General features: G+C 38.9%; 2 protein-coding genes across 7 annotated transcripts; both read right to left on the bottom strand.

Annotated features, from left to right (window-relative positions):
- Positions 1-185: 185 nt before the first annotated feature.
- LOC132984223 (zinc finger protein ZFAT-like) lies at positions 186-13,546 on the bottom strand. Of its 2 annotated transcripts, none has more exons than XM_061050957.1 (24): positions 13,352-13,546; positions 11,415-11,573; positions 11,126-11,287; positions 10,220-10,348; positions 9,921-10,034; positions 9,711-9,833; positions 9,527-9,600; positions 8,986-9,074; positions 8,694-8,795; positions 8,234-8,382; positions 7,768-7,859; positions 7,391-7,539; positions 6,388-7,309; positions 5,883-6,009; positions 5,500-5,732; positions 4,781-4,862; positions 4,531-4,650; positions 3,491-3,664; positions 3,226-3,314; positions 2,639-2,777; positions 2,297-2,403; positions 1,029-1,116; positions 807-904; positions 186-730 (listed from the first exon to the last, which is right to left on the bottom strand). In XM_061050957.1, exons 1-24 carry the CDS (start codon positions 13,368-13,370, stop codon positions 446-448), a joined length of 3,825 nt encoding a protein of 1,274 aa, XP_060906940.1. In that variant the 5' UTR covers positions 13,371-13,546; the 3' UTR covers positions 186-445. The 2 variants fall into 2 exon arrangements, with proteins under 2 accessions (XP_060906940.1, XP_060906938.1); XM_061050955.1 differs by having other exon boundaries at positions 9,518-9,600.
- Positions 13,547-14,515: 969 nt separating this feature from the next.
- LOC132984224 (protein tyrosine phosphatase type IVA 3) lies at positions 14,516-26,931 on the bottom strand. Of its 5 annotated transcripts, XM_061050961.1 has the most exons (10): positions 26,759-26,931; positions 25,917-26,194; positions 22,976-23,519; positions 22,148-22,228; positions 19,747-20,258; positions 17,709-17,840; positions 17,435-17,527; positions 17,202-17,332; positions 16,759-16,833; positions 14,516-16,204 (listed from the first exon to the last, which is right to left on the bottom strand). In XM_061050961.1, exons 6-10 carry the CDS (start codon positions 17,802-17,804, stop codon positions 16,087-16,089), a joined length of 513 nt encoding a protein of 170 aa, XP_060906944.1. In that variant the 5' UTR covers positions 17,805-17,840; positions 19,747-20,258; positions 22,148-22,228; positions 22,976-23,519; positions 25,917-26,194; positions 26,759-26,931; the 3' UTR covers positions 14,516-16,086. The 5 variants fall into 5 exon arrangements, with proteins under 5 accessions (XP_060906944.1, XP_060906942.1, XP_060906943.1 ...); XM_061050959.1 differs by lacking the exon at positions 22,148-22,228; XM_061050960.1 differs by lacking the exons at positions 22,148-22,228; positions 22,976-23,519.
- Between the last annotated feature and the right edge of the window lie 263 nt (positions 26,932-27,194).

Consider the following 27,194-nt stretch of genomic DNA (forward strand, 5'->3'; position numbering starts at 1 on the left):
TCTTTTGTGGTACAATGTTATGTGATTTTACTTCCCAGCTAAAAACAAAGAGAAAACACTTTGAAAGTACACTCAACACTTTATCTTGTGTTTGTCCTGACACACTTTAAAATGTTGTTATTATTTGTACCTAACTTATAAAAATGTCCACTCTGAAATAATTTAATTGAAAAAAATGAAGCCACTGAAGCAGGACAGGAATTTATTTAAATACACTTTGTAAGAACAAAATAATTTACATAATCACACAATGAAATGTTGCCCTTACAGCGATTCATAATTACAGAGTAGCTGACAAAAATCGGAGTTCATTTTTAATAATGTTCAATTCATTTTCAAAAAATCCTGATTTTATCATTACCATTATATTTATTTTGCTTTCTTTTTGTAAACTTGTTTACTGATACCCAAAGCTCAGCTGTCTTATATTCTCATGGCAGCATTACTAGTTGATTTCCACAGTGTGCTCCTGGACGTAGACGATATAGTGGTGGGTGTTTTCTCCTTGAGTTAGGACTGTCAGAGCCTCAAGGCCATGTGCATCCTCCACCACCATCACCTGGTCGCCAGTTACATCCCCATCAGCATTCACCACCATCACCTGGTCGCCAGTCAGACCCCCGTCTGTGTTCACCACCATCACCTGGTCACCAGTTAAACCCTCATCTGCGTTCACCACCATCAGCTGGTTGCTGCAGTCGCCAACTTCCTGCTCATCAGCCACCTGCAACTACAGCCACAACTCAACATCACTACATTGTCTCAATCACTGTAGACTTCATGGATAAGTGGTTTCATGTTGTTACCTGTTGTACCACCGTAACAGTGCCAGGAGCCATGGCAACCATGGAGGTGACGGCGTCGTGAGTCTCTGAACTGAACTCAGTGATCTGCTGGATATCGACTAAACACAGAAAACACAATTTTTAAAAAAGTGACGAGCAGCAGTTCAATCTCTAAAAGAAAAACACGTGTGTTGGTTTGAATGAGTCTGGTGTTCACTGTATGTTAATAACTGGTTTTGTTACCGTTTTCCTGCAGGGCGTCTACAGGTATTTCTGTCAGCTGGTCTTCATTCTCCACAGTCACATACTGAGCCTCTACTGCCTCTCCAACCTGGATATTAATACAAGACATCAAAGGTTAGGAGCGCTGCGTGGATCCTCTTTCCTTTCAGAAGGGTGGAACAATGAAAGAAAGGAAGCAGATATTTTAAAAAAGAAGAAAGAAAATGTGTTTTTTCCCTTTTTTTTCTCGCCTTTTTTGTATCTTCTCCTTTCTTTCATTGGGTTCTTATTTTTTATGGTTTTATACATACCTATACATAAAGCATTTTTTCTCTTCTTTCTTCTCATTTACAGGAGCTAATTGCACATGTTCTATATTTTTTGTAGTACACTACCGTTTAAAACATTTTTTGGTCGGATGTATGTCGCTATATAATGATGTACTGTGAACCCTGATGACAGCTCTGATGAAGTGCAACGCCTCAGTCTGCCTCACATTTTTTACTTTACCTGTAGCCATGAATTAATTAACTTTTGTAACGGAGTGCCTTGATATCTTTTTGTTTTTACCTACTTTACTCTCCAGACTCAGAGGATTTTTTTCATTTAAGTGATAAACACATCAAGCCTATTTTATTCACTGGATATTTATTCATATGGAATCGATCAGGGTTCATGATTCCGAAAATATTGGCCATTACAAATATAATAATTAGAACTTGTACAGTATCCTGAAACGGTTTAGCTAGCAGATTTTTTTCTTTGATTCATTTAAGAGAAATATTAATATTTCTAAATTTAAAAAAGATTGAACTGCAATTCATTTGAATACTCTACTCTTATTGTTCAGAGAAATTCTTAGAAGTACTTTATGGGACTGTACTTGAGCTACATGCTAATGATTTATGAAGTATTTCTAGTTGTCCAGATAGATAGTTATTAGCTTCACGTGGTAATGGTGCTCATGGTGAGACATGGTGTCACTAAAGGGATTCAAATCATCTGGCGATCATGAATCTCTCCACAAAATTTGTTGCCACTCAATTGACTTGATGTTGAAATATTTTATGTATTAATTGAAGACTTTTATCCATTTGTGGTCCTGAGGGAAAGTCTTTTAAGGTATCATCACTATCATAAATGTCTGTACAAATGTTTTACAGAAATCCAGTCAATAATTGTTGGTTGAGGTATTTCTGACCTACAGCCACGTCAGTATTTGAAAAAAGAAAAACAAAGCCACCCCCCCCCCCCCCTCTTTTTTCTCCGTATATGTTTCTACTGTTTACCTCCCAGGTGCCTTCCACCACTTTCAGACTGTGTTTGCTCCTCATGTGGCGGTTCAGCTCCCACTTTGTGCCATAAACGTATTCACACTCAGGACACTTCATTCCACCTAAACACAGACACACACAAAAGCTTTGTGAGGTTATTCTGACCACACTTCATGATCTGTATAAGTCTGATTTTGCCTGAAAGAAACAGAATAGTTAGAGTTGTTACACTTAGATAGGTAAACCTGCATTTATTAATACACACAGTAAATCATTAACTCCTACTACCGCCTTCGCTATCCTGCTACAGTTCTTCTAAGAAACAAGAACTTGGCAGAAAGAGAGCAGAGATCAGACCTTGCTGTTTCAAAGTGTCAGAGTCCAGCAGTCCAGGTCCGGCATTTTCATATTTCTGGTCCGGGTGTTTCAGCTTGTAGTGTCGCTTCAGAGGACGAGCGATGTTACAGGAGTAGTGGCAGTGGGCACAGCGAAATGGCTGCATGTATACAACACAACATGAAATCAACACAAATAAAAAGACTGTGAGTCAATATTTAATTTGAAATACTAAATTAGTTCTTTGAACGTGAAGTTTGTTACTGGATGGATTCATTTAATTTAATTAAACACATGAATGCAGGTTGTAAAAGTGCTGTACTTAAGCAAACAGGAGTTTAGTTGTCCTGAATAATGTCCACGATATGTCAGATAAATTATGCATGATTAACTGAAAAAAAAAATCAAATTTTGAGCCCAACAGTGGAAAAATGAAATTAAGAAAGATAGTTTAAAATCATTCCAGATTAAAATCTCTAAACAAAGAAAATGAAAAAGGCTGTAATGCAATGTATTCCTACTAGTGTTTTACCATTCAAACAGAAGTATGGTTTAAGGGTATTTCTACATAAACTGGGTGTAAGGTGTGTGTGTGTGTGCATTCTGACCTTATACTCTGCGTGTTGCTCCATGTGTCTGAGCAGGTAACGTTTTGAGGCCGAGGTGTGGTCGCACTGGGAACATTGAAACTGTTTGCCTGAAAACACACAGCAGAGTCGGCTTTATTTATAATCCCTTTTCATTTCATCAGATATGTGATAGTCCGGCAGCTCTTTTGTGACACAAAAGCTAATATCAGTGAAACCATAGAAACGAGTAAATAACCAGAATTGAAGCAGTGACATCATCAACGACAGACTAGAGCGTACAAACCTTCATCATTGTGGCTCAGCCTGTGGCTCCTCAGGGTGAGTTTAGATTTGAACTTTTTGCCACACAGATCACACAGGTGACTTCTGTCAGTGTTGTGCCGGTTCATGTGAGCCCTCAAGTTACTGCTGCTGCGGCTCGCATAGTCACACATAGAGCAAAGGTAGGGCTTCACACCTGTACAGAAGGACACAGGTGAATAAAGACAGGGAACAGAGCAGAAGCAGTTTGGCAGGGACAAAAAAATACTCACAAAGATTAAAGAGAGTGTTAACATGTGCAAAAAATATCACGTTTGAGTGACAACCTCACTTCATAGTGTTAGGCATTCAGCTGTATGTGAGCAGCCAGCAGCGAACAGTATTGGAAATTTAAAAGTTTTTAAAAGTAAAGCAAGAAAACAAAGATTGGAAGAACAGCTGTTCATTTCAGGGTTTCTTTTGGTAAACACTGTTTCACAGAGACCTTCAGACAAGGACAGAGGGGAAGAGGAGCGTCAGCACATATTTCATCTTTCAGGGCGTATTCAACCATGAATATTACAACTATTAAAGATTTATTTTCTGTATCAAACATTATCTGCTGAACCATGATGTCTTTGAAGAACAGCATTGATTTGAGTGCTACAGAAGCAAATAACAAAAGTCACACATTTTGCACGGAACAAAAACATTGCAAGACAAAAGTCCTTCAAAATAAAATGTAACAGAAACAGTACGTGTTCTAATTGTATATTACTTCTACCAATCTTTGTCACAACATTTTATATTTTCTCAACTTTGAGAAACCCATTAGCATCACTCTCATCATTTTACTAGAAACTTCACAATGGGGCCGATTTCCTTCAACAACATCTGCAGTGTTTTCTGTCTAGTCCGTCCTTCTGGAGGGCAACCAGAAAGAGGGACAGATGGAAGCTCATATTGCACATTAATCAGGCAGTGAAACATTGTGTGTGGGCTTTCCAAACTTGAGCTGTGTGTGTATGTGTGTGTGTGTATGTGTGTGTGTTTGTCTGTATTAAAGGAAGAGTTAGAACACACCTTGATGTTCCCAGATGTGCCGCTGAAAGTCACTGCTGTTCTTTACAAAGTAGGAGTCACAGTAAGGACACTTCTCTGCTCGTTGCACCATCAGGCCTATACCCTGTGCAGGTAGTGAGTCTGTCCAACACAAACACACTCATTCAGACACGTGAAATCCAATTTGGAATCTTTAAAAATAAAAAATAAACTGAATATGGGACACACACTATTTGGATTATGTCTGTAAAAATATTTGTGTGTTCCTTACCAGGGTGGGATGTTTTGATGTGGTGTTTGAGTCTGTGCTCGGGATAGCTCTGCTGACAGACAGGACAACTGACGCTCTTCTTCTGTGGAAAAAAAATAACATAAGAAACAGACATGAAGACGTTTGACAAACCTCACCAAGGGAAGTCAAGTGTCAATGCTTCAACAGATTAAAGCGACCCTGAATACTGTATACCTTACTTTTCTAGGGTTGAAAACTAAAAATGTTCAACAGACACACGTAAAGTGACAGAGGCACACTGGATAAAAAAAAAAGATCTAAAGCCCCCTCTCAGGTCACAGCGAAAGGATTATTAGTCCTCAGAGGTGACCTAGGGGATTAATCACTCTATCTTCGGTAGAAGTGCTGGATTGAAGGTCAGATAAGTGAATACATTTTTAAGGCCACCTCTGGGGCAGCAGTGGTCTAGCAGTAAGGTTGCGCCCCATGCATGGAGGCTGTAGTCCTCCTAGGGGGCATAGCAGGTTTAATTCCAACCTGCGGCTTCTTTCCCCCCCCATGTCATCTCTCTCTCTCTCTCTCTCTCTCTCTCTCTCTCTCTCTCTCTCTCTCTCTCTCTCTCTCTCTCTCTCTCTCTCTCTCTCTCTCTCTCTCTCTCTCTCTCTCTCTCTCTCTCTCTCTCTCTCTCTCTCTCTCTCTCTACTCTTTCCACTGTCCTCTCTAATAAAAGGCATAAAACTTTCCATGTGGTTTGTTACCTTTCCTTTGTGCGTCTTCATATGGGCCTGTAGTTTGTATTTGTCAGGTGTGGTGTACGTGCAGTCTGGACTGGAACAAGCCAGCTGCATGCCGCTGTGCTTCTGGATCTGGTGCCGCATCAAAGCGCTTTTGGTGATGGTGGAATAGCTGCACTTTGAACAGTAATGCAAGTGCTCCTTGGTGTGTGTGCGTATATGAACGTTATGGTGGACGTTGTACATGAACAGTTTACCTATGAGGCAGACGTAAAAGTTTAATTAGAACTTGTAGATGTGCTCAATCAAGACAGGGGATAATTATTAAGAGTTAATGAGTTAATGAGTTAATAAAATATAAAGGACAAAACAACAAAAATTTTCTGAAGGATGTGCCGGGATCTCACCGCAGTATTGACATTCTAGTTCTCCGTAAATCTTCCTGAGACGTTGGAAAGACTGGATGTTCAGCCGAGTCTTCTGGATGGACGACAGCACCTGCTGGAATGCGCTCTCATGGGGAGCTTCAGACACCTACACACAGGAACCATAGAAGAAGTCAGAACCACAATGAGCAGAACGGAGGAGTCCAAAATTTGATCTCAAGAGGAGATGAAACGAGGATTAAAAGTAGAAAGAGTTACGTGTTCAGACACACAAAACATTGTACAGCACCCTTAATATAAAGGGTCAGGAGTAACATGCAATACTGTTGCATAATGCACTGAAGAACTTTAAATTGATAATCCTTAATAAAAGTATTGTACTGTTGAAGGTTTCCCTCAGGGATAAATAAAGAGCAGTTTATTATGGCTTCCATTAAAGAACGTATGATTGCTTATGGCGACAGTTCACTTGCACTCTAAGCTGAGACTGTTGTCTTTCTCATGTGTGTTGATGTCTTCAATTTACCCTTTCTGAATTTGATGTTTGTGCTTCTTCTTCATCAGGAAATACATTCTTGTGTGATTTGAGGGGAGAAGTGTTTGTGATCCCCTCAGCGCTGCGTGTGTTTTCATGAGTCCCGCCCTCTAAGAGAGGCTTCTGGGTGCTCTCTGCTGGTAAGACCGAATGCGCGTTGTGTTCAGCTGCAGGAGTGTGTGAGTCCACCATGTCGTCCTGTGACTCCCCCCTCACTGTTGCTTCATCCCGTCCCTCTGTGGATGTTCTGGTTTCCATAGAAACAACTTGCAGTTCTTGTTGTGCACTTTCGTTTTCTAATCCACTGCTTCTCCCTTTCGTCTCCTCTATCACCTGCTCTTCTTCCACACTTTGACCCTGAGGTTTAGCTTGTTCTTCCTCCTCCTTCTGTTCCTTATTTTCACCCGCTGCTACACCCATCCTCTCCCCTTCCTCTGCTTTCCACACCTCCTCTCCTACACCTTGTCCTCTACCCTCCTCTCTCGTCCCTCTTTCTTCTCCATCCTGCTCCGTCCTGCGTTCGTTCTCCTTCCCGTCCTCTGTATCCTCCCTCTCCTCATTCCCCCACATGTCTCCTCCAGGCTGCGTCAGACAGTAGCTGTTGTTGATGCAGTCGCCGAAGGTCGCCTCCTGGTCCAGCTCAGGGTGCGTCTCTGCCAGGTGACTCTTCAGTGTCAAAGAGCTCACGAACGTCCTGTCACACACACAGCAGACATACAGGAAGAGGTGCTTCCTGACATGAGCAGCGAGGGCGGACATTTTGGTTGCGGCGTGGTCACAGAGTAGGCAGGCGAAAGGCCGCAGAGGTCCGTGAACCAACAGGTGGCGTTCCTGCTCGAGCTTGTTCTTAAAGCGACGGTTACATGTGGGACAGTAGTAGAGGAGCTGCCTGAGGACCTGACGAGTCTTTAATCTGGGGAAGATTAGAAGGGCACTTGTTTTAGGAGGTTGTTAGGATTGATCAGATAAAAAGATGCACACATGGAGATCAAACCTGAACGTCTGGTAGCTCTTTTGGACAGCAGGGTCTTTCAGGTTGTGTCGTTCCTCCATGTGCTTCAGCAGGTTCTTCACATCGGAGTATTTACTCTGACAGAAGCTGCAGTGCTGCTTCACCTTCAGATGGACTCGCTCTACGTGGACCTGGGATTTCAGAAATACAGAACTCATGTTGCAACAACTACAAGAATGCATAATCTGATCCTCTATATCCAGAAGAAAACTATAACGATAACACAGAAACCGCTTCTTTTTTTATTTGACGAGTACAAACAAAAAAAACACAGCGACAAACGAAACATAAAAATATATTGACAGACTGTCATTTCAGTACACTTTGATCTGAACAACACAATGAATGAATAACAACACCTTAAGGTGTCCCTGGCTGAGGCAGGTAAACGGACAGTGTGGGCAGCTGAACTTCTCTCCTGTGTGCTTCCTCAGGTGAACGTTCAGGTTGCCTGAAGGGAAAAACATTAAAAGTAAGAAAGTAAGGCTCAGCCACGACCACTTACTCCATGTCTACCCCCCACATTTCCTGTCTCTCCTCAGCTGTCCTGCCAATGAGGCAAAATGACAAAAAATGGGAGGAAGGTAAGCAGCTAAAAAACAAATATGACAGATTTTTATCTATGTGTTAGATAAGCAGAATTTACTTTGCCATTAACTTCCACTACTTCAATACTGCTTGCTTGATATCTCCAAATTTCCTTCTGGACACTGTTCAAGCCTTATGTTTGTTATAATGAGTACATTATTATATTTAGCATTTGTAGGTATTATTGAAAGTTCACAAAAAGCAGTTCAGACAACAGATCCCTGAGTCTGGACCGACCTTTGATGGCTGATGCGTAGTCACAGTGTGGACACTGAAATGGTTTCTCCTGGGTATGCGTCCTGAGGTGGGAAATCAGTGTGTGTCTGAATTTGAAGATCTTATTACAGAACTCACAGGAGTAGATCTTCAGCTTGCTCTGGTGTAAACTGGGAGACAGAGAAAGAAACCATTTCATACACCAGTGGACCAGTTGATTCTGTGTCGTTGCTCGTGTAGCAAATAAAAAAAGACGATCTGCTTTGACTCCTGTAGGCTGCACTGATAACAGAATTTCCAATAAGAAAAGAAAATGAATTACTTTTCAAAAAGTCACAAAACAGTACAAAACAAATAAAACACATCTTTTCTGTCAGATCTTACGATGAGATTATTTTTGAATTATAGCATTGGGTTGGAGCTACAGCTTCTATAAATAACATTATGGTGAAACATTCAATATAAAAAACTCATACAGTACTTGGGAGCATTTTGCTTTATAGAATATTCTTGGAAGCATCTGCGTGTTGTTGATGTTGTTGTTGTTGATGTTGTTGTTGTTGTTGTAGGGTTTGTGTTAGAACTGGGAAAGAGAACAAAGGGATTAGACTAACAGCAGCAGAACATTTATAACATCATAAATGTACATAGATAAGACAGCGCTCATTGAATATAAGTAGAAGTGTAAACTTGTTGACAATTGACTTTTATTTATAACATTCCTTTGTGTGATCATTTCAAATAATTACAGGGAGGTGGGCTTTTTCTCCTACCTGGCATCCTGATCAGTTTTCGGGTTGCCTTCGCAGCCAACAGCTTCATGTGTCACGTCTTTAGAATGAATCTGGAAAAATGCAGACGTCTGACAGAGCAGAAAAAAAAAGATCATTAAATGAACCCCTTTAAAATTCAAAAATACATTCACAAAATATGGCATAATAATAGATGACAATTACAGTTTGTTGAAATTATTTACTTTTAATGTAAATGTTTTGATTGGCAGTAAAGCACCATCCCTGTGAATGTAGTTTTAAAAGAGAGTCTCTATGTACTGCTCACTTAAAGGTCTGTGTAGTATCCTGATGAACTCCAACACTGGGTGTTAAATATTCTTGTCACTGCTGTGAGCAGCATAAAAAATGAAATTCTACATCATTATAATATAATATTACATTACTATGTTGGGGCAGAGACATAAATCTTGTAGATCTCTAAAAAGCTTTTCAAACCAAATCTCAACAGCGGGCAAAGCTCGTTTTCACGAGAGGAGTGAAGAAATGTCATTGTTTTATTTCTCTGTACTCCCTTGCTGACCTCAGGACGAGCTTGGTTGGCTGCAGACTCTGTTCCTGCTGAGCTTTCCTCTACTGGAACCATTTTAGTAACGCCTAATAAATCAAAAGAAACACGCTTTATTAGTAAATCTATTCTTTACAACAGGTCAATGTACTGTTGTTTTAAGGGAGAACGAGTGAGAAATAAATAATAGAGGGCTAACCTGGAAGTGTGTCATCTTCTGTCAGAACAACACTGATGACTGACTTCTTCATTCTTTTTGCTGGGCCTCCCTCTTTGGAGTTTCGACTCTGGCTGGCTCCCGGCGGTCGAGTGTTTTGCGTGTCTGCAATCAAAGAATGAGTCGTTGTATTTAGTAAAGATGCAATAAGGTTCGCTCTCTTCGCAAAATGAAATGTGATCTTACACTTACCCCTTTTTCTCTTGGGGCCCGGTCTTAATGAGTTTTGTTGCTTCTTGTTTGGATTTTCTCCCCCTGTATCCAAACTCTGTGAACCCTCCACACTCGCTTGACCACCATGGCTCCCTGAAAATGAAAGTATCTTTTTATGAGAAGCACCTTGATTGCTAAGAGTAGTGATTATAGATTTGTTATTCCATACATTCTCAACATGAGTACCTAAAAAAAGAGGCTTTCAAGAATAAATACACTACAATTATGTTTAGGATCATTTTAAAGTTCATATTTCCTGCTTTTTTTCAGCCCCTCACCATTGTCCGCTCGGTCCTCCTCCTCTTCCTCCTCTCTCAGGCAGATGTGTTTGAGGATCTGCCGTCTGTTGCCGAACGAGCGATGACAGTTTCCACATTTCAGACCCAATATCCCATCATGGCTTTCACCTAACAGAACATCAAAAAAAGTGTCGGATTGCAGGGTGCAGATGATGTAAAAAAAAATCATTGACTGTTAAAAGCTAACAGCACCGGATGTCTGCAGTACTCTGAATAACAGGTGTGGAAATGAGAGAGAAACTCATGATACGATCTGCACACATGGCCCATGGTAATGATAATATTACAATACAGAGATTCTGTGATACTTGATATATTGCAGGACAATCACATAAATGATCCACCTTGATATCTGAGGAATATGAAATGCACCTTATAAGGAAGAGCAGGATTAATGTATTGATTCACCGCAGTTAGGTGTCAGTTTCACCTCTTATCAAGCTTCCTGCTGTAACTTCTTTCCATGGCCAATTAACACCTGACACATTTCTCTCATTCATATCATACACACCACTGTGAGTAGTCGTGAAGTGGTGACATGTTGAGCAAAATACCAGGGAAATCTATTCAGAGCGCTGTGTTTTTCAATTATAAAATCATTATTAGGCGCCAGCAGGGTGATAATTGAATCACACGTGTCAGAACGACGATATATTGCTGTATCCATATTTTGTCCCTTGTCTAATATAGTATATTTAACTGTCGTTGATATCTCGTGTGTGTTTGGATTTTGTGCCGACTGTCACTCAATCAGCAAGGGTGTATTTCTATTGTTATTAAACTCCAAGTTACCTTTTCTCATGCAGAGAGAACTAATCATGTCCTCTCTGTGAAAAATGAAGAATAATAAGATACACATAAAGGAAAACAGAGAAACAGAACTACCTTCTTTTGGGCTACATTCTCCGTCTCCCTCCTTCTTCGTTTCCTCTTCTTCTCTCTGAACATTCTCCTTTGAAGAATGAGAGTCTGCCTTGTCCTCTTTTGAAACTGAGCGAACATTCTTAGAGCCTTTGGGTCGTCCTCGTTTTCGTTTCACAGGAATCTCTGTGGGCCGAAAGAAACAAAAGAACAGAACAATAAAAATAATGAATAAATATTCTGTTTTTATTATTGTTTTTTTCCCCAACAGGATTCTGTGATTGTAATCGGAGCAAGGACGCCCTTGTCTGACCTGTATGTGTCTCTGCAGGATCTCCTACAAGGGGTTGCAATGCAATGATGATGTCATCAGGAGGCTCCTGCTGAGGATGCAGGAGGGAGCAATGGGCCAGCAGCTGAGAGCGACAAGGGGAGAAGATGTTGCACAGCTGACACATAAACACAGAACCAGCTGGAGAGGCAGAGAGAGGGGGTAAAGGGAGGGGTAAAACAAAAAGAGAAATGTAATTTAGTTTCATTTAGTGAGCTACAAAGATTAACAGAATCTTCTGCTTTGAATTGAAGAGGTCATTAAGTTGTTATTGATAACTATTTTTGCATACTATGTATTCCAGACTCCACCCTCCAGTCCACACATCTATAAAATGTCAGGGAAGCTTAAATCTAAAGTGCCACAAAGACAACTGCATGTGTACTACTTAAACTAGTTTCACTGTAGTTCAATCTAAATCAAATTGTCTAAAATGTTCAGAAAAAAAGTTAATCTGCATTTGAATGATACAGGACCATGAGGTGTCATGGCAAGTTTTGGATTCTCTCACAATAAATATGTATTACTTCCAAATAATTTTCATTCCCTCACAATAATTTTCTCAATCTGAGCTTTTTATTTGTGCCCAGCTGCCTCGAGCAGAGCGCTTCAGTAAATGTAAACTTAAATGGTTTTAAGACTCAGAAGAGTCTCCAGAAGAAAGCAGTATTATAATTGCAGTGATGTATTCAAAATGCAGAAAGCAATAAAGTGGTACTACTGAACTAAGAACATGATATTTGTGTCTACAGAATGATCAATGTAATCGTAACTATTAAACAAAGAAGAGAAAATAGTTCTAGTATTAATACAAACTGGGAAACGTCATTGTACATTGTAAATAAGTGTCTTTTGTCAACAACAAAAAACACACTACTAGTCAAAAGTTCTGACACACAACAGTAACAGTATTATCAGTAATACAGTATTCTATATATTCCTATAATACAGCTACTGTAAGCTGTATGTAGGACACACCTACTAGTCGAAGGGTTTTTCTTTATTTTTACTATTTTCCACATTTTAGAATAGTAGATATTAAAAAAATAAAAATAAAACATTTAATTTCATTTTAGTTTTTGAAAGAAATGCATACATTCAGGCATCAACTTCACTGTTTCTATAAGAAACACGTCAAACACCTTTCAGATCAAAATGTTTTTAGGATAAGAACACAATCAGGTGTCCAAACAATCGACTGATATATATATAGTAAATATTCACGTAACCATTTATTTTTCTTAACATCAAACCTCAAAGTAAAACGTTAATATTTTTAAATGATTGCTGTGATCATACAACATTGATTTACTTTATTCAGAACAGTCATTGTGTCTTTCTCTTAACTTAAATGGTATCTGTTTTCTTTATAGACTTATTAGTTCAGTTAAATGTGAACTGTAAAGGTTAATATAAAAACAAGCATTTCACAGGTGAAACATGTTTTTATTAAGTTCATTTTGAATAAAATAACACAACTCAATGACGTCACAATAAATAGCTTTTGAAATCCAACTTTTTCAGAATCAAGCAGACATCGAGCAAACATAAAGATATAGATACTAACAATGTGAGGGAATGCAAAACACATTGAGAGGTAAACATAGACTGTAAATATTAGGTGACGCAGAAATATTACGGGCTAACGAAAAAGGTGTGCGCAAAAATAAGCCCTCAAAAAGTCTTGAGGCTTCAGAAATGCGGATAGGACAATATTTAAGTTCATCCATTTTTCCTGAGTTTGTTCCTTTTTCTGCTTTTCTTTTTGTTATGAACTCAAAATCGGAGTTGAGGGTGAACAATAATTCACTCATTACACAGCATGCATGTGTGAAGTTAGTAACACCCATGTTTATTTTGTTTCGGCTCAAATTAACATGAAGACCTCACAAACATATTCGAGTTGAAGATAGCCTCACCTGCTTTCTGTCCGTCCATCGCTGCAGCGTCAACACAACAAAACGACAGTAATCTATACGTGTATTTGGGGCAACTGACGAATGAACTGAAACTCTAAATTTGGATTTAGACCCATATTTATCTTAACAAAAATAGAAATTTATGTCGAATCTGCCTCAAAAGTCATTTCAGCTAGCGGAAGAGAACAGGACTCAGTAAAACTGAAGCCGACAGGGCAGCGCCCCCTGTGGCAGGAGGACTGCACTGCGGCTGTCAAGATAGCTGAAGCATTGACATTATTTTCCTGAAAGCAACAGATTCATGGATATCTTTCTTAAAATGTGTTTTCACTGTCTATTGTTTCGAAAGCCATCTCTAGTATTGTTTTAGCCGACTATAGTATGTTTTAGTCTAAAACAAAATATGAGCATGTAAAGCAATGGTTGTATAGTGGGCTTAATAGAACTGTAATAAATGAAAAGAGAAAATAAAGGAATTAAAAATAATTCTTGTGAAAACACAATGCAGCATAATTTAAAGACAAATGTTTCTATTTAACTTTTATCTTTTGTCTTCTAAATGTTTTCCAATTTAAGACTGCTTAAGTTGGTAATGATAAACATTTACAATCTTGGGCAGAAAACACAATAATTACAATCAGCTTCCTCTTAGAAAGCATGTTATTTTATTAGCTTGTGAAAAGGAGTGAGTCATCAAATGTGAGAGTGGGGAATTCATAAAGAAGACTCTAGTAGGCGGTGACCTGAGAATGCTGAATTATCCTTTAAGGATGAGCAACATCAAAGTTCATTGGCTTGTACAAGTCAACTGTTGATAAATGAAAACCCAAAGCTTGCTTATACAGATAACCAACCATTTAAGTATTAACATGTTGAAGGCAAGAAAACTAAAATGCATTGAAAAGGATATTTGTTCATTTATGCTTTTTTTATTGTGTAATGCTAACTCCACATGAATGATGTTTCTGCCACTAGCTGCAAGGAACAAAACTGTGTAGGTTATTGGTGGTAGACTATAAAGTATTTTTTATTGTTGAGGCCTGGTATGTATGTAGCATTAAATTGTGATATATTCTATGATTTCCAGGTGAATAGAACTTGAAGAGCCATGAAGACGCCTTAAAACTGACAGATGAATCGATGAACATCCATTAAAATAAAAGGGACAATGACAAAACTTTTAATTAAACAATGCAAGAATTTACAGACATAGACATTTACAATGTGTGCTTTTTCATTAAAAAGTGTCAGCTCAGGCCAGTCCCAGAGATTATCAGTGGCTAAAAATACACACGTTCAAATAAACACATACTGCAAGTAAATTGGTTATCGCTCATAGCCAATGTGTTAAAAAGAAGTCACAGTTTCAGTGAGGGACAGATCATCATGTTCCTCTAGATTGCGTCTGCTTCTTTACTTTAGTTTTACACCCTCAGCTCTCATTTTCACTGATTGTTTTTGAGGACCTTAGTTCAGGTGGAAGATGTGTTTTATGACATACATCACAAGAAGAATGATATAAGCAACAAGTAGAAAGTGCATGCTCTATCATCAGAAGAAAAGAGAAAGGTTTTAAAAGCATTTGGTTACATGCTTCATCCAGGAACCAACACAATGAGAAAGTAAACTCCAAACCACAAAGAATATACATTGGCTACTAACATGGCTAAAAGATGTGCACAATTCTGCACAGCAGCATTTGTGCAAAAAATACGACCAACCTCTATATCTTCTTTGCACTAAAATTTAGAGACTCCATCGCATCGTGCTGATAGATACGAAAACTCCTTCCTGACAGAAACTACTTTTTTTTCAGTCTGTCTTGGAGTTGTTAATCCCTACAAAGGGAAAAACGATAGAGATCATTATTCATTAATATTTACAACTAATTACATTTCTCTGTCATTCAATATTAACATTACATTTTTATATCATACATATATGCATTTAAACATGGCTTAAAATCAGCTGCGTCTTCCTTCACTGGATGTCAGTAAACAGGGCAATAATATAATGCACACATTGATATGTAAACACATAATTTGAGCACAACATTAAAACAGTGACCGTTACAAAGCCTAATGAAGGCTTCATGTTTATGAAAGATGAATCATTTTAGAAGCTGATTTTTACACTAATTAAAGATGAATGGCATAAATGGCTGTGAAAAGAATGAGCCCTTATTCCTCCTGTTCACTGAAAATCAACAGGAATAGTGTTAAAAGTGAGGGATAACCTGGTGTATGGACATCAAACTTTGTGCTTTTGTTTATCAGGAAGTTTTAACATGTTGAAAATCTGCTCATATAAAGAATCATTCATCTATATTTAAAGCCGAATGTACATGAGGTATCATAATAAATCAGTTGAATGCCAGAGCTGTCTAGCATTTTCCAAAATGTACATTTTGGATGTGTTTGAAGATTTTGATAAGATAAAGCAGATATAACTCAAAAACTAACATGTGATTTTCTCTCTTACCATTTTTGCCATCTGTCTTCGTAGTTAACAATATTATCAAGCAAACATTCAATAAATTGGACAAGAGGACAAGATTTTTTTTTCTAATAGGGGAACAAAGATGAGTCCGACTGAGATTGCCAGAACGATATTCAAAGCTTCCCAGGGTATACTTTGGCTAAGGAAGCCAAGATATTTTAATTCTGAGAGAAGGCTATTGTGGTTGGATTCCTGAGAGCATTTACTGAGGGGTACAGGATTCTGTGTGTGTGTGTTCACATGGTGCAACATTTGTTCTTGTGTGTGTTAGAGTCTTTGAAGCGGAGCCTCTGCTTGGATCGATACTTCTCCAGGTAGGTGAGCTGTTTACTGTTGATGGCTCCCCGACGCTTCCTGAAAAACACAAATAGTGTATAGTGAAAGACAGCATTATTACACTTTCACAAGTACTGAAGAAACACATCATCTGGTTTTCCCTTAAATTCAACGGAAGGATGAATTGTATTATTGTGCATTAGGTTATCTGTAATTTATTTTTTAATAGCTCATATCTTACATAATGATAAAAACAAACATTTTATTCTTTTATCGCCCTGCATGTGCTTTTCAATGGCCTCAACAAATGTCACAGCAATGTATCAATGTTAGACCAACTGTCAATTTCCTTCTCTGATATGACCACTTGATGGCACCAAAGAGAACAGAAAACCAAGAAATACGTAATTTCTCTCCATTAAATACAAGTGCATGAATTATGTTTCTGATATAAACCATATGAAGGATTTAGATTATTAACACATTGCTCGTTGGTGCACTGTTTGCTACGGTTAGTGATGCCTTTAATTTGTATAAACATAAAATAGTTTTGTATAATGACAACACTTAAGTCGAACACAACGCCCTTTGTTGTACACCATATGTTATTTCCTCATTATGATGACACTTACTGTCTGATGAGTTGAATAGCATCTTCATACTTCATCCCACTTTCTATCAGAGCCAGAGCAACTAACACAGGAGCCCTGAGAGCATACAGAAACACACAAACACATACACAGAGTCACTTCTCTAAACAACAAGAACACTTCACTGGCATCTTTTAATAACATGCAGTAGGATGTGACGTTTTTGTCTCATGATGAATGTTAATACTACCAGAAATAGACCAAACAGCATCTGCTCGTATCAAACTATTATATTGTCAAGTACAGTATCTATATACTGAGAATATTGATACTGTACAGTCATATCACACTAAACCTATGATGTGATTGTAACTCAACAAGTTTAACCTAGATTTATACTATAAAACAATAATTTAAATCATTTCATATTGAGTTTTCAGGTCTCTTCCATGCATCTCTACAAGTGTTTTATAGGCGTCTCTCACCTCCCCAGTCCAGCCACACAGTGAACAGCAACACAGCTCCCTGGATCCTCCTGAAACTTCTTCTTCAGCAGACCCAACCAATCATCCACCAGCTTACTGGGGGGTGGGGCCCCATCATCAAATGGCCAATCCTAATAGGAAAGCAGGAAATGTTCAGTTTCTTCTGGCACTTCGCAATTGAATGTTAATCTTATGCACGGGTATGTTTACTTTTATTTAGTTTGTGTGCTCACCACCACGGTAATGCCATCCTTCTCCAGCGGCGTTTTATCATAGGTGATGTCACAGACTCGAACAACTGTGGTGGCACCGTAATGCTTCAGGTCCTGAAAGTGAACAGTAATAAATAAAGATTTTAACACTGAAGCCAACCCACAGATATTTTTATTAGTTACGGCAAATGTCTAGCAGTAGTTTCAGCTTACATGCCATCAGCAGAGGAATGGATACACAATGTTAGTACATAACGTTCGTGTATGTGCATCTGTCAACACATAAATGTCTTACCTCTAGGAAGGAGCTGAGCGTGCTGTCTGTGGGGTTGTGTGTGATCAGGAATCTCATGTTCTTGTGGCACAGTTCCACTGGCGCTGGACGATTCATGGTGGCCACTGTGACGGTTTGAAAGCCCAGGATGACCTTTGAATTCAAGTGCAACAGATTACATGTCAGTCAAAGCACAACATCATTTAAAACATGTAGCCAATATTACAAACAAAAAAACAACAACAGTGCATGTCAGATTTTAACCACATTCGATGCTACTTTTTTCTCACAAACTAAAGTCCATTCTGCAAATATTGTCTCACCTATTGCTGATATAGTCTCACTTTTATCACCATGACAATGGTAGAAAAAGCACAGGTGTAATAAATGATGGCTCAATACCATTTAGCTGCTTTCGTTTCAAGGTCCCGGCTCAACCTCGGGGCCCTCCAGGGTGTCCATGAATGGAAAAGAGCCCTCGTTAGTGTTATTGGTAACACCTGAGCCTCTCCTAGTCTGACATGTTATGTCTGCTCTGAAGGAAGCTCACACCACAAGCTTTACTCCCCTCTGGTTCCTTTTTTTTTTTTAAAGTGCAACCAGACCTGTTATAACTTCTCAAAATGAATCATGAGGTCAAATTTCTACAGAAATGTAAAAGAGTGATGAAATGACAGTGTCCTGAGAGATGTGTGATACTTCATGAAAAACAATCCATGACCACAGGTGTTTTTATTAATTTCCTTTACTCCATCTCATCTCAAAACTCTGGGGGAGTTCTTATATCCATATTTTCATACTGTATAGTATGCGAGTTAAGATTGTATATATATATATATATATATATAAAAATGTACAACAAGTGAGCTTCAGAGAGAGCATAGACAGATGCTCTACAGATTGTGAGAACCAAAGGTAATGTTGCAATGTTATTGTTAAGTTTTATGTCAACATTGTATGCATTCTGCATGCAGTGAACATGCTGCAGTTAGTACTGTAGTGAAGAGAAAGTTTGCAATATGGAGGTCAGGGTCTGAAGATGGGTTTCTTCAACTGACATGTTGTTCACCTGTTAATGGGGGACAACTCATACCCCTATCTATTGGTGCATTGAATTTTGTATTTTCAAATTTATATTCTCACAACCCAGAATAACAGAAAACAACTGTGTGGGTTTGAAAGAAAATAAATCTGGTGTTATATCTATCAGTCAATTGGACTTTAATGAAATTACCTGCAGGGTTTTTTGTGCAATTTATATCCAAACATCACATGTATGTATACTGAACTTGACTTAAAACTAAACTTAGAAAACGTCATTTTGACTACAAATAGGGCAGTTATTTTGTGTCTCATGTTGATTGGAATTCTCCTGCTCACATGTCATCCGAGATAACACGGTCAGGAGTGTATTTTAGGATGGAATTTTAATTTCAATTATCTTAATTCAGGGATGCCTCACATTCCCCTGGCCATGCACAGACTTTAGTTGGAGCACTGATAAGAACAGTTTGGTGCCATCCGAGTCTTCTTCTGATAAGGATAGCAACATGTGAGTCTGAGCCAGCAGGTTGGCAAGTGATGACTTTGAGCGTTATAACTGTCTCACTGAAGGATCTCGTCAAAGCCAATACTGCTCATTCATAACACATATGTGTAAAAGTTTGGCAGCAACAGGTTTGCCAAGACTACACATCGATCCATCGATTCCACCCACTCCTCCTCACTGGCACTGACTATGTTACAAATACTTTGAGCAGGGTGCTGTGTTTGATTTCTATATCGGTTTCCTATGTCACATAAGGAAATTCCCTTGTATTGTTAATGTCGCATCAACTTCATTTAGAAAAAAGAAGCTCTGAAAATGAGGAAGGTAGTGTATTTATGCACAAGGCTGGTAAATGAAAGTATTCTTGTAAATACATCTAAGGCTGGAAAGGAAAGCCACAAATGGATTCCAGCTTATATTGACAGAAGTAATACAAGCTCAATAAGATAATCTAACCAGCTGCATGTGGACTGCTGGAGTTAAAGAGTGTTGGTGCATCACTATATTTACCTTTATTTCCAGCTGTAGCTGTTGTGTTTTTGACTTAAACCAGGTCTCTCAGTGACTGGGGACTGTTTGTCTCTTGTGGAGCGACTTAATTGGAGGCTGATTAAAACAGTTTAAGGTATTTTCCCAATTCCTTTAGTCTTGAGTTTTATCCCATCAGGTGTTGTGTCCTTTAGTCCAGATGGCTTTAAAGTGTCAGCTTTTTCTCTGTTCGTCTCCTTGTTTCTGTTCCTCTGATTGTCCAGTTCTTTTCCCTCTTTGTCTCTCAAAGGCTCTCTCTCTCTCTCTCTCTCTCTCTCTCTCTCGCTCTGTCTTTCTCGCTCCAGTAAGCTTTCAGTGTTAAGGTTCCACTTGTTACCCCATGAGCTGGCTTGTTCAGAGGGCAAAGGCCAACGCTCCTTCAGGTCTCAGGGCTGCAGGTCTTCATGGTGCAGCCTCATCCCACGGAGGGTCTAAATGTGTTGGGCGTGGCAGTAGTCACCACTCCGCCGCACAAACTCCATCAACCAGCGATTCTAAAGTACAAAACATTAAAAAATAAAATGAGAAATTTGCTTAAAAAACAGCTAAGAAGAAGGGCAAAAATGCTTCCTAGCAAAATACAACCAACAGGAAGACAGATGGTTGGATGATGGACATCCATAGAAACACAAACATCATCATGTGCATTTGTTTTTAAAGGGATTTGCATTTGAAACCACAAAAAAATAAATAGTATTAGTATTGCATAATAAAAAATTAACCTGTTTATTTTTATCCGAGTGGATTTTTTATCTTGATTTTTGGTCCTTGTAAGAACTTTAAAATTATACATTAAACCAACAAGCTAGATTCTGCCAAATACAGAGACCACCAGCTAATGCAGATATTCAATACCTTTGATATACAGTATGTAAGTTAGCCCTGACTGAGAAGTCAGTTGTGTGCATACACATATGTACGTACATATGTATATCACCTTACTCAACTGAACAATGTACCTGAGTGTTCCTGCGTGCACTGATTGAACGTGAACGCTGGTAAACATATGACAGATGCAGCATTAGATAGAAAATCTAATAGATGTTTTTTTGCGAAAAATTGAAAATATATTAGATCAGCCTGCACAATATCAACCAGAATATATAATGTCTGAAGATAAACTTAGATAAAGTCTGTAAACTGGAGGTCTATTAAATGAACTCCAGGATTGTACTGTAAGTGTATAGGAGCAGTGAATTTGAAATTAGCTCCTAGTGATTTAGGACAAACGATCTCAAACTGGAGAATAAAAACAAAACAACATAAATGGCAGGTTCAGGTAGAACATGTCTTCTTGGGACCTCAAGCTTTATTGACAAGGACTGACTTTGTTTTAAAGGTCCTTTATGAAGCCATTTGTCTTTAACTTAAATGTATAAGCTGTTGACTTGGCCATATTTTCCACAAAGATGTTTTAAATCAGATACTGCAGTACATAGATATTTGAATCACATTTAGATTAACAGAGGTACAGTAAAATAAAAAATAAGGCATACTTAGCACAAATTAAGGTTTAAAAATGTGTTTGTTTACAGCTCAATTTCCTTGCCTTATTCTAAACTAAAGTGGGCCCAAATCAACTTTATTTGGGGGGAGGGGGGGGGGGGGGGGGGGGGGGGGGGGGGTGTGTTATGGCAGAGGGGAAAGGAGGGCGGTTGGATATGATTGAAGGTGGTCCTCTCACTCACATGTCCAAACACTCAGACAAACAACCAGAGAATGTCCTGAGGTACTCTAATCCGTTGTCACCTCTTGACCTCAGCTCTGACCAAACATGCCTCACACACACACACACACACACACACACACACACACACACACACACACACACACACACACACACACACACACACACACACTCTTCATAATCACATGCCGACTTACTAACTCTTCCAGAAGAGTGTAGTCTATTCCAGGTAGTTGACTATAATTGGGAATTGATCCCGTGTTACCGCTAATCAGGCTAAAGGTCAATCATTTCCCGTCCAGTCAATACGGAAAGTGAAAGGAACATTTATCTTTCCTTTAGTAAGTTGAACATAAGTTCCATATATCTGCTTACATCCGCATTTAACACAAGAACTAAAACTAAAACTAAAAACTAAAAGAACAAGTATAAATTGTTTCACAAAAAAAAAGAGGATGTCACAGAAGACGAAACTCACATCACTGGCACTAAAACACAGATTAGGTGTAAAAAACGAAACTTCTAAACACAAAACACATTTAAATACTAACTCTTCACAAGTTGTCACTTTAGGCTTTCAGCTAACATCTACAGGGAAGTGACTTCATATAAAAGAAACATAAAGGACCATGAGGGAAGGGACTAGACAGCAACAGTAGTTCCAATTGAAACTGTAAAGCCAATCTTCCCTGTTACCTTAGAGTGCAGTTTGGTTTGTAAAAACAGGTGCGTCTCCCAGTTGGTCTTCAGGCTGCCTGGCTGTTTCCCTGTCACAAGCTGGGTCAAGACCCAAAGAAGTTAAAAATGGATCTCAGTATTATTTTAGAGGCGTGTTAGGCTGCCAAAACCTTTCTACAGAACCTGCAACGTGAGGCTGAGTGAGACACGGTAAGCCTGTGGGTTAGTAGTAAAGACAACAACGAGGCAGGTTAGTATTAGTTTTTAAATCCTGTTAAATCACATTCACCTCTCCTGCCATCTAGTTTACAACCAGAGAGCACTTTTACCGCAGCAGCCCCAACTCTGAATAAGGTAAAGTGTTAAATGCCTAAATCTAGACTGAAAGCCTGCACTAATACTCAGCCTTCCCTCTTTTACCTCCGTTGACAGCTTGGCTGCCCAACAAGGCAATCTCCAAGCCACTGACCGGTAGTAACACCAAAGTCCTGCAGAACCAGCAGCAGCAGCAGCAGCAGCCGAGCAACCGTGTGAGTGCTGACTTACTACCAGCTGACTGTTATAGTAAACCCCTGACCTCCCTGCAGCTGTATTTATAGCTGTACTACAGCTGATTGTATGAAACTTCACAATTTTGTGTCTCCATGCTAGTCTAATGTGTCTCTTAACACTCTCAGCTTGAGCTTCAGATGAGGGTCGACTAGCCCAAATTATCATTTTACAAACAGGAGCATGACATACGTTTGTTGCTGTCAACAAGTGTGGAAAAATTGCAAAACCTGTTACATAAAGTTAAAGTGTGACACCTTTTTTATTTGGTCATAACAACAATCAAGCAAATCTTACCTGCTTTTAAGTGTCAACTCCAACCACAAACTAAATATCAGCAGAGTCCACCTGCATTCACTCTTTTTTTTCTGCCACTAGAATCTATATTTCCTCATAATGACACACAGAAAAAAAAGTCTCCCTGCAGCAACATGTAGCTCTGCCCCACTGCTACACTGAACTATGCACCTCCACCTGTCCCTCCTCCGGTATGCTGCGAGTGCCAGATTGTGTCTCTGCCTGGCTGTGGCGGTGCAGTGTGCCGCGCTGAGGATCTGCTGGGAGCTGGTCTAATCAGGCTGAGCAGCCATCTGACCCTGACAGCCCTGTCACCAGCAGAACACTCTACAGTTAATGCTCTTAGAGAGAGAGAGAGAGAGAGAGAGAGAGAGGAGAAGAGCCTCACTCCCTCCTCCTCCTCGTCCTCCTCTTCTTCCTCCTCTTTATCCACTTGACTCCTTTTTCACTCCCCTCTTGCAGGGCATGGAAGAGGTGCCCCCCCTCATGTTTTCCTCTACTCTCTCTTTACTCTTCCTTCTTCAATGGTTCAGTCCAGGAAGTCCTTCAGCACACACATACACAAAAAAGTAAACAAAATAAATCGAAGTCTGTGTTTCCCGTTCATGCTTCATGTTAGATTGAAGGTCTAATAAGCTTTTTCTTTTTTTTGTTGCTCTGACACTTCTGTCTGGATCTCCTCTTGTTTTCCTTTCCTTCGTCTCTGCCCCCTTTTCCCTCCCTGAACCATCTAAAAATAGACGCTCCTTTTAGCCAGCAGACAGATTGGACAAGTCAAACCTTCTTGGTCTTGTTCATGGAATTAACTCTATTCTTAGTGAGAAAAGAAGCAATGATATTGTTGTTGTGGTGGTGGTTTTCCTGCAGCCAAACTAACGTGTGAAGCTGCTTCAATGTTGCTACAGTGCACCAGTCGATGTGTTTTTCCCCCCAAAAAATCAAACTAAGACGGTGAAAGTTGATGGGCACGCTACTTAACACACATCCATTGATCTATTACATCCAAAACATCCACACAGATTTAGATAATTGGGGTATTTTTCTTCCACATTTCATTTCAAGTAACTGTTCTGTCCAATTTGTTTACAAAGTTATGGTAAAGATATGTGAGTCCACAGAGTCACAAGGTAGTCATGCTGTAGACACAGACTTTTTTTAAAAAGTGGAACAAGCCGAGGTCTCACCTCACTATCAATCACTCTGAGTGAAGGTTAACATGACTGTTCACCCACGCAGAGAGCTTTGAAAGAGAAAGAAAACACGTCCTACCAGCTAAAATTAGCCAAAGCACAACTTGAACGCTTTCCAGTTTGTCACATTAGGATTTGAATGTTTGTACTCTTGCCTCCTGCTTAAAGCTCCAGTCAATGTATTGTGTCTAATGTGACTGAATGTTAGAATATTTATATACTATATCAGGGCTCAGTGTTATCTCATTTTAGTTTGTTCTAACAGTAACCACTGACTTGCCATACTGTAAGTGTTGGTCAGTGAGATCAGAACACAAAGTGACAGCAAAGACCTTTAAAAGAGGAAGAAGAAGATGAAACTGGACAAGGATTAGTCTTTTTTTTTCAAAAGATTTTGACTCAACAATATCTAAACATAGAACAGAAGTAAATGTGGCTTGTGCACATACTGTACAGTACTTGTTTTACAGCTCGTGTGTGATCACAGCAGATAGAAAGCAATGGGAACATAGGAGTGAGGTAAGGACACGGCATGTAAGAAAAGGTTCAGAGGGAAGTTGTGATCTGTGAGTGAGACCGCAAAGACATTTTTCTAGTCTCAGTTTATCATCTGCCTCTACAGTTTAGACTATAAACATGGCCAGTGTTATAGACACAGGGTTACTGAAGCTTACTGACTATGTGCTTTATTAAACGACTCTAAAATAAATTGTTACTATCAAACTGATGTTCATGTTTTACAGGAGCTGACTGGGTTTCCAATCATTACACAATTAACGTCTGTTCCATTTTTGTATACAATAATTTGAGTGTTTTTTTGTTTTTGTTTATTTGAAACATTGCATGTCAAGTCTTTAAAAGTTAATGCTATGAAGAAAGAAAAGGTAGAATACTCACAAAAATCCTATTTATGGACAATATGACACAGAAATATGTCAAATAATTCCATGAAGTCTGTTCACTTAAGAGGGAAAATTGTACTTAATTATTTACACTAAAATCTATTTAATTCTGTTTATTCTTCTATTTTACTTCTGTTTCTTAATTCAAATTCTAAATATTTCTCCAAATAATTCAAATGTTATTATGAGATTTTATGCAAAAAGTGTAAACAACCTGGGTGCATCCCCAAAGGATCCGGGACACACTGAAAATGACTTTACTGTCACTTTATTGTGAGCGAACAACGCCTTTCACCTGTAGATCCTCAGGTTCTCCCAGCTTCATCACATGTGCATACACAGGTGTGTTAAATACATGTGGTCACATGGCCAATCATCACAAAGTTATTCTGTGTGGTAGCCTCAAACGAGGACTACAGTGTGCATCAAAACAACATGACATAATTCACATCATCCACATACTGTAGTATCGAAAAGTACATTTACAAATACAGAGCACATACACAAGAACACATATTTACAAAAAACAACTAGAAAAGTTTATTCATGTCAATTAAATATATTGATCAAAGTCCTTTCTACTATGGATTACTGAAAATGGATTTTGATATGTTATGTAGAACAAGCTGCATCAATACAACTCCAAATTTGAGTTGAAAATTTCAAACAGTACTTCTATGACATGTGGGACCTTATGAGAGGATGTGAAATGGAAATGTGTGTTTTTGTGTAGCAAGATATGTGTTGCAACAGAATTGAAGAAAAAAGTGATCTGGCCTTTACTATAATGTTTATCAACCCTTTAAGTCAATAGCAGCTTACATCTTGGACATTATAATCTATACTTACTTGTTATAACTGCTTCCAAAACGCTCACACTCCGACGATCAAAGGCCTCCTCAGTCTGAACGTCTTGAGGAACTGTCTGCTTCTGTCTGACCATCTGTTTTGAAGCTTCAAACAGCACTGGCCTAAACATGGTTGATGCAATGGTTTCTGGAAATGTGAGCTGACATCTTGTAGGTCAGCCCTCAGCTGGCAGTCCCGTGATTTTTGAGGAGCCTAAAGGACACTTAGTTTTGAGACCGGTTAAGGCCTGATGAGAGAAGCTGGCTGACCTGCAGAGACTTAAACAACAGGTACACAAGGAAATGTCAAGAAGGTGTTCAAGTCTTTATTTTTTTATCAAGTAAAAATGGCGCAATTATCAAAGTTTGTGCTAATGTACGTGTTTCTGAATGTGCGTCTCTTTTATTTCAGTGACTACGTGTTGTGTTTGAAGCTGTCAATAAAATGTAGAATGCTAAAACGCTAATTATTTGAATTTGAATTGAGTAAAAATAGAAAATGTAGCTGTTCCATTGTGAAGATTGTGAATTTAAATTGAGCATCATATCCCGTTAAAATGATCGCAATTAACTTCACTGATGTCAAAACAAAAGTCAAAAGGAGACTTCTGCTGAAGAGATGTTACAAGTGTGAGTAAAGGTCCATTAACATGTTATTTAACGAGACTAAGCTTTTCACAGCCTTATGCAATGACTAATGCTATTTACGACACCTTAAGTCTTTATAGAGTTGCCCTAATCTGCCTCAGTCTGCTGTATTTGTCTCAGATGAATACAAACATAGGATCCAGTAAGAAGAAAATTAGCTAACCTACAGTGATATAACCAGAATGTATAACTCACCAGTTTGTCAGCCAGCAGCATTATCCATATAACGGGTAAATACAACTGATGCTTTTTCAACACGTCTACATAGTCATTTCCTCAATGCTGATGAAAGGCAAGCTTAACATTTACAACGATTCACAATGTTGATATATAAAATTACAAAGTGTGTCTCTTCCCCTGGACTTGTTTGTAATTCTGCCCCACTCCTCACACTCTCCATTCACTAGTGTGAAATGCTGTGTAATTCCCAGAGCAATAACAGGAAACTGGATATGAAAAAGGAAGCTCAGTTTCTCCCAACAGTCCTTTCTTTTAAACTGAACTGCCACGTCCTGTTTCACACACCGTTAAATGACATCTCACACAATGTCAGATTTCAGTTATATATCTAGTATTAGAGAACTTTATGGAGCAGCAGGTGCATCACTTCGCAGGGGAAACCGAGCCGCTC

This window comes from Labrus mixtus, chromosome 11 (genome assembly GCF_963584025.1).
Source record: "Labrus mixtus chromosome 11, fLabMix1.1, whole genome shotgun sequence".
Classification (NCBI taxonomy): Eukaryota; Metazoa; Chordata; class Actinopteri; order Labriformes; family Labridae; genus Labrus; species Labrus mixtus.

Bases quoted from the DNA above. Each gene is read 5' to 3' on its own strand.
- LOC132984224 (XM_061050958.1), bottom strand. The intron at 17,528-17,708 runs GTAAGACATTTA...GTTCACTTTCAG, and splicing joins CGCTCAGCTCCTTCCTAGAG to GACCTGAAGCATTACGGTGC. The intron at 16,205-16,758 runs GTAAGTGTCATC...TGTGTTTTTCAG, and splicing joins GCTATTCAACTCATCAGACA to GAAGCGTCGGGGAGCCATCA.
- LOC132984223 (XM_061050955.1), bottom strand. The intron at 4,651-4,780 runs GTAAGGAACACA...TGTGTTGGACAG, and splicing joins CATCAAAACATCCCACCCTG to ACTCACTACCTGCACAGGGT. The intron at 731-806 runs GTAACAACATGA...TTGTGGCTGTAG, and splicing joins CTGTTACGGTGGTACAACAG to TTGCAGGTGGCTGATGAGCA.